General features: G+C 45.7%; 1 protein-coding gene across 5 annotated transcripts in view; it reads right to left on the bottom strand.

The window, feature by feature from the left end:
• PHKB (phosphorylase kinase regulatory subunit beta) overlaps nucleotides 1-13733 on the bottom strand; it is a 105943-nt gene that overhangs the window by 71619 nt on the left and 20591 nt on the right. For all 5 annotated transcript variants that reach the window (XM_030470683.1, XM_030470684.1, XM_030470686.1 and 2 more), the window contains one exon: nucleotides 11261-11376. In XM_030470683.1, the coding sequence (XP_030326543.1) occupies nucleotides 11261-11376 (116 nt within the window). The remainder of the gene's footprint in view (nucleotides 1-11260; nucleotides 11377-13733) is intronic.

Consider the following 13733-nt stretch of genomic DNA (forward strand, 5'->3'; position numbering starts at 1 on the left):
GCAATGTCTCCACCAACTAACAAGAAAGAAACACAAGCTTTCTTAGCTGTTATGGGGTTCTGGAGAATGCACATCCCAAATTACATTCTGATTGTAAGCCCTCTCTATCACATGACCTGGAAGAAGAATGATTTCAAATGGGACCCTGAAGCAACAACAAGCCTTTGAACAAATTAAACGAGAGATAGTTCATGCAGTACCCCTTGGACCAGTCCAGACTGGGCCAGATGTGAAAAATGTGCTCTACACCGCAGCTGGGGAGAATGGTCCTACCTGGAGCCTCTGGCAGAAAGCTCCAGGGGAGACTCGAGGTCAACCCCCTCGGCTTTTGGAGTTGGGGATACAGAGGATCTCAGGCCAGCTACACTCCAACTGAAAAAGAGATGCTGGCAGCCTCTGAAGGGGTTCGAGCTGCCTCAGAAGTGATTGGCACTGAAGCACAGCTCCTCCTGGCACCCCAGTTGCTCGTGCTGGGCTGGATGCTCAAAGGCAGGGTGTCCTCTACATATCATGTAACCAATGCTACATGGAGTAAGTGGGCCACGCTAATTACACAGCAAGCTCGAATAGGAAATCCCAGTAGTCCAGGAATTCTAGAAGTCATCATGGACTGGCCAGAGGGCAAAGATTTTGGGATGTCACCAGAAGAGGAAGTGGTGCATGCTGAAGAGGCCACACCATATAACGAACTGTCAGAGAGTGAAAAGCAATATGCCTTGTTTACTGATGGGTCCTGCCGTATTGTGGGAAAGCATCGGGGATGGAAGGCAGCTGTGTGGAGTCCTCTGCAACAAGTTGCAGAAACTGGTGAAGGAGAGGGTGAATCGAGTCAGTTTGCAGAGGTGAAAGCCATCCAGCTGGCCTTGGACACTGCTGAACGAGAAAAATGGCCAGTACTTTATCTCTATACTGACTCATGGATGGTGGCAAATGCCCTGTGGGGGTGGTTGCAGCAAAGGAAGCAGAGCAACTGGCAACGCAGAGGTAAACCCATCTGGGCTGCTGCACTGTGGCAAGATATCACTGCCCGGGTGCAGAACCTGGTGGTGAAAGTATGCCATGTAGACGCTCATGTACCCAAGAGTCGGGCCACTGAGGAACACCAGAACCACCAATAAGTGGATAAAGCTGCTAAGACTGAAGTGGTTCAGATGGACTTGGATTGGCAACATAAGGATGAGTTATTTTTAGGCCGGTGGGCCCATGACACCTCAGGCCATCAAGGCAGAAATGCCTTGTGGGCTTGTGATCAAGGGGTGGACTTAACAATGGACACTACTGACCAGGTTATTCACGAATGTGAAACATGTGCTGCAATTAAGCAAGCCAAGCGGTTAAAGCCTCTCTGGTACGGAGGACGATGGCTGAAGTACAAGTATGGGGAGGCCTGGCAGATTGACTATATCACACTCCCACCAACCCGCCAAGGCAAGCGCCATGTGCTTACCATGGTGGAAGCAACCACCGGATGGCTGGAAACATGTGCTGTGCCCCACACCACTGCCCGGAACACTATCCTGGGCCTTGAGAAACAAGTCTTGTGGTGACACAGCACCCCAGAGAGAATTGAGTCAGACAATGGGACTCATTTCCGGAACAACCTCATAGACACTTGGGCCAAAGAGCATATCACATCCCCTACCATACACCAGCCTCTGGGAAAATCAAACGGTACAATGGGCTGTTAAAAACTACACTGAGAGCAATGGGTGGTGGGACTTTCAAACACTGGGATACACATTTACCAAAAGCCACTTGGCTGGTCAACAGTAGGGGATCTGCCAACAGGGCTGGCCCAGCCCAATCAGAACTTTTACGTACTGTAGAGGGGGATGAAGTTCCTGTGATGCATGCACATAAAGAATTTGTTGGGGAAGACAGTCTGGGTTATTCCTGCTTCAGGTAAAGGCAAACACACTTGTGGGATTGCTTTTGCTCAGGGACCTGGATATGCTTGGTGGGTGATGCAGGAAGATGGGGAAGTCCGATGTGTACCTCAAGGGGATTTAATTTTGGGGGAAAACCGCCAATGAACTCAACTGTATGCTGTTGCCTGCTATATAACACTTTTCTAGCCCACCAACTAGATATCTTCAGGTCACCAGCAATTGACCCTGACTTCCCTTCGATCATGACCCCAACAAAGAATGAATTTTGAGGAAACCAGACGAGCTCAGCAGTGACCAGACGAGTCTGGCATTGTCATCAGCAGGCAACAACCCAACACTACATATCGTCTCTCCTGCCCTGAAAGACTGTTACAAGAGATGGAGCCTGACATCATGGACTGGATGAATTCAGCAACTTTATAGGGATTGGTCCATGGACTAAGGAATGATATTTCTCTCTTTGTGTGGGGGTGTGGGTGTATACATATATATATACATGGGACAAAAGCCATGGTATATTGAAAAAATGTGGGATCTGAGCATGACGTGAATGGTATGGAACAAGAGGTGGATACTGTCCTGAGTTCAGCTACAGCAGTCATCTTTTTTCCTTCTTAGTAGCTGGTGCAGTGCTGTGGTTTTGACTTTCAGCCTGGGAACAACGCTGATAACACCGATGTTTTTAGTTGTTGCTAAGTAACGTTTACTCCGACCAAGGACTTTCGGAAAAATCAATTTAATTAATTCCTGGTTCTGTGACTGGTGTCAGCGTCAGAATTTGGGGTTTTTGACCATGGGTCAGTTTTATACAGCACCAGGCCTGCTGGCAGCAGATGGGGTATGCCTGTCCCAAAGGTGGAAAAGGATTCTAGCCCAGGAGCTAGCAGGGCTTATAGAGAGAGCTTTAAACTAGGTTCGAAGGGGGAAGGGGTAACACCAGGCTCACTACACATAACGCACCGGGTATTGTGCCACTGCTGTTGGTGTCCAGATCCACAGGGCAAATTAAATGCATCTATGCCAATGCCTGGAGAAAAGGCAACAAGGAAGAGCTGGAAGCCATTGTGCAGCAGGGAAATCGTGACATAATTGCCATCACAGAAACGTGGTGGGATCATTCACATGATTGGAGTGCAGCAATAGATGGCTACAGGCTCTGCAGAGGGGATATGCCAGGAAAAAGAGAGTGGGGTTGCATTGTATGTCAGGGAGTGTATCAACTGCCTTGAACTCAATGTTGTGAGTGAAAAGGCTGAATGTTTGTGGATGAAGATCAAGGGGAAGACCAATCAACCTGATATCCTGGAAGAAGTCTGTTATAGACCACCCTGCCAGGATGAAGCTACAGATGAAAATGTTCTTCAAACAACTGGGAGAAGTTTCACAATTGCTTGCTCTTGTTCCCATGGGAGACTTCAACCTACCAGATGTCTGCTGGAAGCACAACACAGCAGAGAAGAAACAGTCCAGAAGGTTCCTGGAGGGTGTGGAAAATGACTTCCTGACCCAACGACTGAGTGAGCAAACTAGGGGAGATGCATGGCTAGATTTACTGTTCACAAACAGAGAAGCACTGGTGGGCGAAGTGATGGTTGAAGGCTGGCTTGGGCAACACAAAGTGACTGAATTTTCAATCCTTGGAGAAGTCAGGAAGAAGATGAGCAAAACCTGCCCCTTAGACTTCTGCAGGGCTGACTTTGGCCTGTTCAGGGCACTGGCTGACAGAATTCCTTGGGAAACATTACTGAGAAGTGAAGGGGTCCAGGTAAGCTGGACACTCTTCAAGAATGAAATCCTTAAGGTGCAGGAGCAGGGGGTCCCTATGTGCCGAAAATCAAGCTGGCAGAGAAGACCACTAGCCTGGCTGAACAGGGAGATAGTGCTGGAACTCAAGAAAAGAAAGAGAGGTTATCACCTGCGGAAGAAGGAATAGTCACCTGTCGTGGTTTGAGCCCAGCCGGTAACTCAGAACCACACAGCCGCTCGCTCACTCCCCCCCTTCCTCCCCCCGCTCCCGGAGGGATGGGGAGGAGAATCGGAAGAATGTAATTCCCACGGGTTGAGATAAGGGCAGTCCCGCAACTAAGGTATAATACAAAACCACTACTGCTACCACCAGTGATAATAACGATCAGGGAAATAACAAGGGGAGAGGATACAATTGCTCACCACCCGCCGACCAATACCGAGCCCGACCCGAGCAGTGATCTGGGCCTTCCGGGTAACTCCCCCCAGTTTATATACTGGGCATGACGTGCTGTGGTCGTCAGTGCCCTGAACAGGCCAAAGAATACCCCTTTGGCTAGTTTGGGTCAGGTGTCCTGTCTCTGCTTCCTCCCGGCTTCCCCTCCTCCCTGGCAAAGCATGAGACTCAGAAAGTCCTTGGTTGGAATAAACATTACTTAGCAACAACTAAAAACATCAGTGTTATCAGCGTCGTTCCCAGGCTGAAAGTTAAAAAACACAGCACTGCACCAGCTACTAAGAAGGAGAAAAATGACTGCTATAGCTGAACCCAGGACAGTATCCACCCCTTATTCCATACCATTCATGTCATGCTCAGATCCCACATCTCTCAGCACACCATCACCCCTGTCCCATATATACACATATATATATACACCCACACCCACACACAGAGAAAGATATCATTCCCTAGTCCATGGACCAATCCCTGTAAAATTGCTGAACTCATCCAGTCCATGATGTCAGGCTCCATCTCTTGTAACAGTCTTTCAGGGCAGGAGAGACGATATGTAGTGTTGGGTTGTTGCCTGCTGATGACAATGCCAGACTCGTCTGGTCACTGCTGAGCTCGTCTGGTTTCCTCAAAATTCATTCTTTGTTGGGGTCATGATCGAAGGGAAGTCAGGGTCAATTGCTGGTGACCTGAAGATATCTAGCTGGTGGGCTATAAAAGTGTTATAGAGCAGGCAACAGCGTACAATTGAGTTCATTGGCGGTTTTCCCCCAAAATCAAATCCCCTTGAGGTACACATCGGACTTCCCCATCTTCCTGCATTACCCACCAAGTGTATCCAGGTCCATGAGCAAAAGCAACCCCACGAGTGGGTTTGCCTTTACCTGAAGCAGGAATAACCCAGACTGTCTTCCCCAACAAATTCTTTATGTGCATGCATCACAGGAACTTCATCCCCCTCTACAGTACGTAAAAGTTCTGATTGGGCTGGGCCAGCCCTGTTGGCAGATCCCCTACTGTTGACCAACCAGGTGGCTTTTGGTAAATGTGTATCCCAGTGTTTGAAAGTCCCACCACCCATTGCTCTCAGTGTAGTTTTTAACAGCCCATTGTACCGTTTGATTTTCCCAGAGGCTGTTGCATGGTAGGGGATGTGATATACCCACTCAATGCCATGCTCTTTGGCCCAAGTGTCTATGAGGTTGTTCCGGAAATGAGTCCTATTGTCTGACTCAATTCTCTCTGGGGTGCCGTGTCGCCACAAGACTTGTTTCTCAAGGCCCAGGATAGTGTTCCGGGCAGTGGCATGGGACACAGCGTATGTTTCCAGCCAGCCGGTGGTTGCTTCCACCATGGTAAGCACATAGCGCTTGCCTTGGCGGGTTGGTGGGAGTGTGATATAGTCAATCTGCCAGGCCTCCCCATACTTGTACTTCAGCCATCGTCCTCCATACCAGAGAGGCTTTAACCGCTTGGCTTGCTTAATTGCAGCACATGTTTCACATTCGTGAATAACCTGGGCAATAGTGTCCATCGTTAAGTCCACCCCTCGATCACGAGCCCATCTATATGTTGCATCTCTGCCTTGATGGCCTGAGGTGTCATGGGCCCACTGGGCTAAAAATAATTCACCCTTATGTTGCCAATCCAAGTCCATCTGAGCCACTTTAATCTTAGCAGCTTTATCCACTTGCTGGTTATTCTGGTGTTCCTCAGTGGCCCGACTCTTGGGTACATGAGCATCTACGTGGTGTACTTTCACCACCAGGTTCTGCACCCGAGCAGTGATATCTTGCCACAATGCAGCAGCCCAGATGGGTTTACCTCTGCGTTGCCAGTTGCTCTGCTTCCTTTGCTGCAACCACCCCCACAGGGCATTTGCCACCATCCATGAGTCAGTATAAAGTACTGGCCATTTTTCTCGTTCAGCAGTGTCCAAGGCCAGCTGGATGGCTTTCACCTCTGCAAACTGACTCGATTCACCCTCTCCCTCAGCAGTTTCTGCAACTTGTCGCAGGGGACTCCACACAGCTGCCTTCCATCTCCGATGCTGTCCCACAATACGGCAGGACCCATCAGTAAACAAGGCATATTGCTTTTCACAAATATGATTAAACACACTCTGGTCAGATCTGTCGTTATCTCAACCTTTCGTGCCCCACGTTGGGCGCCAAAAAGAACTGTCGTGGTTTGAGCCCAGCCGGTAACTCAGAACCACACAGCCGCTCGCTCACTCCCCCCTTTCTTCCCCCCACTCCCGGAGGGATGGGGAGGAGAATCGGAAGAATGTAACTCCCACGGGTTGAGATAAGAGCAGTCCCGCAACTAAGGTATAATACAAAACCACTACTGCTACCACCAGTGATAATAATGATTAGGGAAATAACAAGGGGAGAGGATACAATTGCTCACCACCTGCCGACCGATACCGAGCCCGACCCGAGCAGTGATCTGGGCCTTCCAGGTAACTCCCCCCAGTTTATATACTGGGCATGACGTGCTGTGGTATGGAATACCCCTTTGGCTAGTTTGGGTCAGGTGTCCTGTCTCTGCTTCCTCCCGGCTTCCCCTCCTCCCTGGCAAAGCATGAGACTCAGAAAGTCCTTGGTTGGAATAAACATTACTTAGCAACAACTAAAAACATCAGTGTTATCAGCGTCGTTCCCAGGCTGAAAGTTAAAAAACACAGCACTGCACCAGCTACTAAGAAGGAGAAAAATGACTGCTATAGCTGAACCCAGGACATCACCCCATGAAAAGTATAAGGATATTGCTACATTATATAGAGAGAAAGTTAAAAAGGCAAAGGAACAGATGGAACTAAATCTGGCCACTGCCATGAAAGATAATTAAAAGTACTTTTTCAAATATATTAGCAATAAAAGGAGGGCCAACAAGAACCTTGATCCTCTACTGGATACTAGAGGAAACCTAGCAATGGAGGATAAGGAAAAGGCTTAGGTACTTACTGCTGCTTTTGCCTCAGTCTTTAATAGTCACACCAGCCATCCTCAGGGTACTCAGTCCCCTGAGCTGGATGGCAGAGATAGGGAGCTGATTGAAGTCCCCACAGTTCAGGTAGAAATGCTTAGAGACCTCCTGCTCTACTTAGATGTATGTAAGTCTATGGGGCTGGATGGGTTACAGCTAAGAGTGCTGAAGGAGCTGGCAGAGAAGTTTGCTAAGCCGCTCTCCATCATGTATCAGCAGTCCTGGTCTCATGGGCAGATCCTAGGGGACTGGAGGTTGGCCAATGTGATGCCTCTCTACAAAAAGGGCAGGAAGGAAGACCCTGGGAATTATAGGCCTGTCAGCCTGACCTCAGTGCCAGGGAAGGTCATGGAGCAGTTGATCCTAAGTGAGATCATAAAGCACGTGCGGGAAAACAGAGGGATGAGGCCCAGCCAGCATGGGTTCATGAAGGGCAGGTCCTGCTTGACCAACCTGATCTCTCCCTCCACCTGGTTGATGATGGAAAGGCTGTAGACATTGTCTATTTGGATTTAAGTAAAGCATTTGACACTGTCTCCTACAGTGTTCTACTGGAAAAAACTGGCTGCTCCTGGCGTGAATAGGAGGATTCCTCACTGGGTTGGAAAGTGGTGGGATGGCTGAGCCCAAACAGTGGTGGTAAATGGCATCACATCTAGTTGGTGACCGGACACTAGTGGTGTCCCTCAGGCCTCAGTTTTAGGGCCAGTGTTGTTCAATATCTTCACTGATGATCTGGATGAGGGGATTGAGTGCACCCTCAGTAAATTTGTGGATGACACCAAGTTGGCTGGGTTGTGTTGATTTGCTGAAGAATAGGAAAGCTCTGCAGAGGGATCTGGACAGGCTGGATTGATTGGAAGTGGCCAACGGCATGAGGTTCAATAAGGCAAAGTGCTGGGTCCTGCATTTGGGTCACAACACCACCATGCAACACTACAGGCTTGGGAAGAGTGGCTGGAAAGCTGCTCATGGAAAAGGACCTGGGGGTGCTGACTGACGGAGTTGAACATAAGCCTGCAGCGTGCCCAGGCAGCCAAGGCGACCAACAGCATCCTGGCCTGCGTCAGAAACAGCACAGCCAGCAGGGCCAGGGAAGTGATCATCCCTCTGTACTGGGCACTGCTGAGGCTTCACCTCGAGTAGTGTGTTCAGTTCTGGGCCCCTCACTACAAGAAAGACATTGAGGTGCTGGAGCGGGTCCAGAGAACAGCAACAGAGCTGGTGAAGGGTCTGGAGAGCAAGTCTTACCAGGAATGGCTGTGAGAAATGGGGCTGTTTAGTCTGGAGAAGAGAAGGCTCAGGGGGGACCTAATCACCCTCTACATCTACCTGAAATGAGGTTGTAGGGAGGTGGGGGTTGGTCTCTTCTCCCAGGAAGTGCTAGGACAAGAGGAAACAACTTCAAGCTGTGCCACGGGAAGTTTAGACTTAGTATTAGGAACAATTTCTTCACTGAAAGGGTGGTCAGGTACTGGAACAGCCTGCCCAGGGAAGTGATGGAATCACTGTTCCTGGAAGTGTTGAAAAACTGTGAGGATGAGGCACTCAGTGATATGTTTAGTGGTGGTCTTGGCAGTCCTGGGGTAATGGTTGGACTTGATGATCTTAAAGGTCTTTTCCAACCTAGTTGATTCTATGATTCTATGTTCCTCTTTGATTCTTTCTGATTTATGAGAACAACAGAAATTGTCTGCTGGCTTCCTACAGTGAAGCTGAGTATCAACTAGCACACAATGAAAAATAAATAGGTGCAACACCTGTTTTTGATAACCAAAGTCTACCTCGTAGGACCAAGCTCCGTACTTTCTTTTGTGCCAGATCAATGATCTGTTATATTGTCTCAGTCCACCTCATAACACTTCACCCTTAGAAAACCGAACCTGTAAATGTCAGTTTAGATTAAGACAAGACTATGTCCATTTCCACCTGCTTAAAAAATGTTCAGTTTTCCCTGGAGGAAATTCACATACTGAACAACCAGAATGCTGCAAACAACAGGAAACACCAGGCTGCACACAGAGAGTTGCAGTGAACAGCTCAATGTCCAGTTGGAGACCAGTGATGAGTGGTATCCCTCAGAGGTCAGTGTTGGGATCGATCCTGTTCAACAGCTTTGTCAGCGACATCGACAGTGGGACTGATGGGACTGATGTATCCTCAGCACGTTTGCCAAAGACACCAAGTTATGCAGTGCGGTCGATATGCTGGAGGTAAGGGAAGGGATCCAGAGGGACCTTGACACGCTTGAGAGGTGGGCCAATGCCAGCCTCATGAAGTTAAATAAAGCAAAGCGCAAGGTCCTACACCTAGGTCGGGGAAATCTCAGGCACAGCTACAGGTTGGGCAGAGAAGTGATCCAGAGCAGCACGGAGGAGAAGGACTTGGGGGTGTTGGTCCACGAGAAACTGAACATGAGCTGGCTTCATTGTGCACTCGCAGCCCAGGAACCAGCCCAGGAACCACCATCTTTTGGTGCTGGGCTGCATCAAAAGAAGCATGGTTGAAGGAGGTGATCCTGCCCCTCTGCTCTGCTCTCATGAGACCCCACTTGGAGTACTGTGTGCAGTTCTGGTGTCCCCAACATAAGAAAGACATGGAACTCTTGGAGATTTTCCAGAGGAGAGCCATGAGGATGATAAGGGGGCTTAGAGCACCTCCTGTATGAAGACAGGCTGAAAAAATTGGAGCTTTTCAGCCTGAAAAGAAGCTGGAGACCTCATAGGAACCTTCCCATACCTGAAGGGGGCCTACAAGGAGAAGGGCTCTTCATCAGAGACTGTAGTCCCTGGAGATGACTGTAGTGACAGGACAAGGGGTAATGGGTTTAAACTTAAACAAGGGAAGTTCGGGTTAGATATAAGGAGGAAGCTTTTTATTATGAGGGTGGTGAGGCACTGGCAAAGGTTGCCCAACGAAGTGGTTAAATGCTCAATCGCTGGCAGTGTTCAAGGCCAGGCTGGACAAGGCTTTGGGTGACATGGTCTAGTGTAAGGCATCCCTGCCCATGGCAGTGAGTTGGTACTGGATGATCTTAAGGTCCTTTCCAACCCAAAGCATTTTATGATTATGTTAACTTCAGTGTTCCTTTTGCAAATCTGTACAAGGTGAGATGCAGGAGGAAATACACGATTCTCTAAGTGAACATTCATGTAGTCTGGCATTTGACTGTTTTACAGACATAGGAGGAAAATAACCTCTAACAGACTAATAAAGCTGATTATATAATAACAACTTGAAAGTTTTCATTTCTAACACTGATACTAAAAAAAGCCCTGAAAAAAACATACCTAAATAAATTGTTTTGCTGCAATGACATGTAATTGTATCTGCAGGTTAAAATGCATGCCTGTGTATGTACTAGGAAAAAGTATTTCCTTCTGAAATGAGAACACCGATTCAGCTGACAGCATCAAAGACTGGAAGAAAAACGTGTACTATTTGCAAGCTAGTGATATTATAATAATATTTTAAATAATTTATAATAATATTTTAAAAACCCTAAAATATCCGATCTATAGCCATTTTATGAATAATGAAAACTCAGAAGTCAGAGTGAAGAAAACAATAGTAATAAGTTGTCAGATTACAGATTTGATCCTTCAAGATAGACAACATGTGAGCAATTCCACTGAAGTGACTGGACCACTCTAATATTAAAATGTTAAGAGCATTCCTAAATGTCTCACAGGACAGGACTCGGAATACCCAGCTACTTGTAGCATCTGAAGAACCTGGAGTAGAACTTGTGGACTAGGCTATCCTCCAGTGTCCAGCATATTCCTCCCAGCATGGTGGACATGAGAAAATTTAGATTCATCGTTCAACACCTTAAACCAAGATATTCCTTAACATTTTTGTGCATACAATCTACTGCACATGCCTCAAGACTCTGAACTGTTCTGAATACAATTTTCACAATAATATGCATGCAGCTGCACATAATTATTGGAATTTGAATATTCAAATAGCTAAGCATCTATGTAGTAATTTCAGCATGCATAGGATGATGAAATTATGCTTCACAGTTTCCCAAAATACATCTCTTAGTCTCTAGAGAACCTTAATTTATCTCAAGCAGTATTTTAATCTGTTATTATTTTTAACCCACTCCATGAATTCTTTTTGTTCAAATCACATTTACTTGCTTTGACTGAAAGAACTGCATTTGCTCACATACCTTGAATGCAGCTCTGGACTGCCATTGTTGTATTTACTTCCTCTTTCCCAGACACCAAAATCTGGCACACGATAAGCTCTTTCCACGCAAAAGACAAGATTCTGAATGAAGGAAACCTATAGAAAAGAAAGCAAGCAAGCAAAAGTGACTGAAGGAAAATGAAAACACAATTTCCTCTGTTCGGGGGTTTTGTTTGGTTTTGGTCCCCCCCCGCCCAAAGACAAAGTTGTTCTTCCTCAGGCATTATAATGTGCCTTTCATCTTTCCCCCCCTGAAGAATGATGTTCCCCCTTTCAGATATTCCTTTAAATCAAGTTTTAATCACTGAATACTAAGAGCTGTCCCAAATCAGGTGATGTTGTGATTTATGCAAAAGTTCCTACTAAGTCTGGGATAAAACTTATTTCATATTCAAGACATATATTTGAACAGCTCCAAGAAGATGGCATTTTGATTTATTAAAAAATATCAGTCCTAAAAAACACCAGAGGGCAAAAAAATTAAATCCTGCAAGAGTAGGACACAGAAATCTTGGTGTTGTTTCTTAATTCATTTTAAGAGAACTGATATGCCAAACTTTTATTATATAAGCTCAAGATAATACATACTTACGCAAATTCAAACACACTCCTTTATAAACAAAATTCTGCATCAATTTATTATAAGTAAAATATCTTGGATCAACATGTTTCAACTGAATCTTAAAATATTTAAGAATATTTTAAAGAATTTAAGGTGTACTTATATACAGCTGGGGACTTATTTAAGCAGATACTTATTACTCATTTACACTGTTGCAAGAGACATTTGGAGTTGCTTGATTGTAGAAAAGTTAAATTGATGATAAGTTTTTACACAGAACTTGCAGGAAATTTAACCACAAACACAAGATTTACACTGGTTCATCCACAATCCTGTGGGAATAGAGAATATTGCAGTGGCTATAAACATAGCCACATTGCTCTCGTGAGACTCCACTTGGAGTACTGTGTGCAGTTCTGGTACCCTCAACATAAGAAGAACATGGAACTGTTGGAGATCATCCAGAGGAGGGCCATGAGAATGACAAGGGGGCTTAGAGCACCTCCCGTACGAAGACAGGCTAAGAAAGTTGGGGCTGTTCAGCCTGGAGAAGAGAAGCTGCATGGAGACTCATAGCAACCTCCAAATATCTGAAGAGGGCCTAGACAAATGCTGGAGAAGGACTCTTCATCAGGGACTGTAGTGATAGGACAAGGGGTAATGGGTTTAAACTTAAACAGGAGAAGTTCGGGTCAGATATAATGAAGAAGTTTTTTACTGTAAGGCTGGTGAGGCACTGGCAAAGGTTGCCCAAAGAAGTGGTAAATTCTCCATCGCTAGCAGCGTTCAAAGCCAGGTTGGACAGGGCTTTGAGTGACGCTGTCTAGTGTAAGGCGTCCCTGCCCATGGCAGGGGGTTGGAACTGAATGATCTTAAGGTCCTTTCCAACCCAAACCATTTTATGATTCTATGATCTACAAAGGACAAACGACTTTAGTACAGTCAAGTGATGTTTATTTTTTTTAATGAGCTATGAGATAAAAATCAAATCTTCTACTGAAAGTTATTTGTTTTCATTTTAATCTACCTGTACACCTGTTTTGTCCTTTTCTCTCAATTTTTCTGTAAATCTTAAAAAGTTACTATTTCAGATACACTCCTTATGCTAATAGCAATCCACCAGTGATATATGTAATTCTGTACTTACTTGCCGATGTATTATATGTCTCTGCTAAGATTTCACTGTGCAGTGCTCATGTGCAATATTGTGCACACTAAATCTTTTCACAGCTAGCATTTTCAAGGAAAAAGCCCCACTCTTTAGAGATGCCCACTAATATTAATCCCTGTAATTTAGCATTAGGTTGCATTAAAATGAACTCTTGCTGAATGAAGCTAGAATATACAGCGATTAAGAGTGGGGCTTCTCCTGTATCTATCAATAACTGAAATTCAGATGCCTCAGCTAAATGAAGAAGCAAAGAGCACTACATAGAAATATATAATCTTACCAATGACCTTCTACCAGTGATGATGTTCAGAACACAAGAAAAAAAATGGCAAATTACAGATATTTTATTAGACCAACTAAGGGTTTCCAAACAGCAGATTTACAGAAAAAAGAAAAAAGGCGGCAGATAACTGGTTGCAAACCAAAATCCTCAGAAAGCAACTATTCGTATCATTGGCATGTAAATACTATAACCAAGTCAATGTTAAAGCACTTACAGAAATTATGGATTGTGTGTGTTAAGCTAATTTATCCAGAAATCAAGCATGTGGAGAGCAAGGTGTAACAAAGAATACACAGGCAACATGAATGACTGCAAATACTAGTGTCACTCTGTTTTATGTGTAGCTAACTGCTCTCAAATTCATTCATTTGCACAATCAAATACTATTCTCTTTGTTATGGCTGCAAAGATGAGATTAAATTCAATTCCCAACTGCA

This window comes from Strigops habroptila, chromosome Z, assembly GCF_004027225.2.
Source record: "Strigops habroptila isolate Jane chromosome Z, bStrHab1.2.pri, whole genome shotgun sequence".
In the NCBI taxonomy this organism is placed as follows: domain Eukaryota; kingdom Metazoa; phylum Chordata; class Aves; order Psittaciformes; family Psittacidae; genus Strigops; species Strigops habroptila.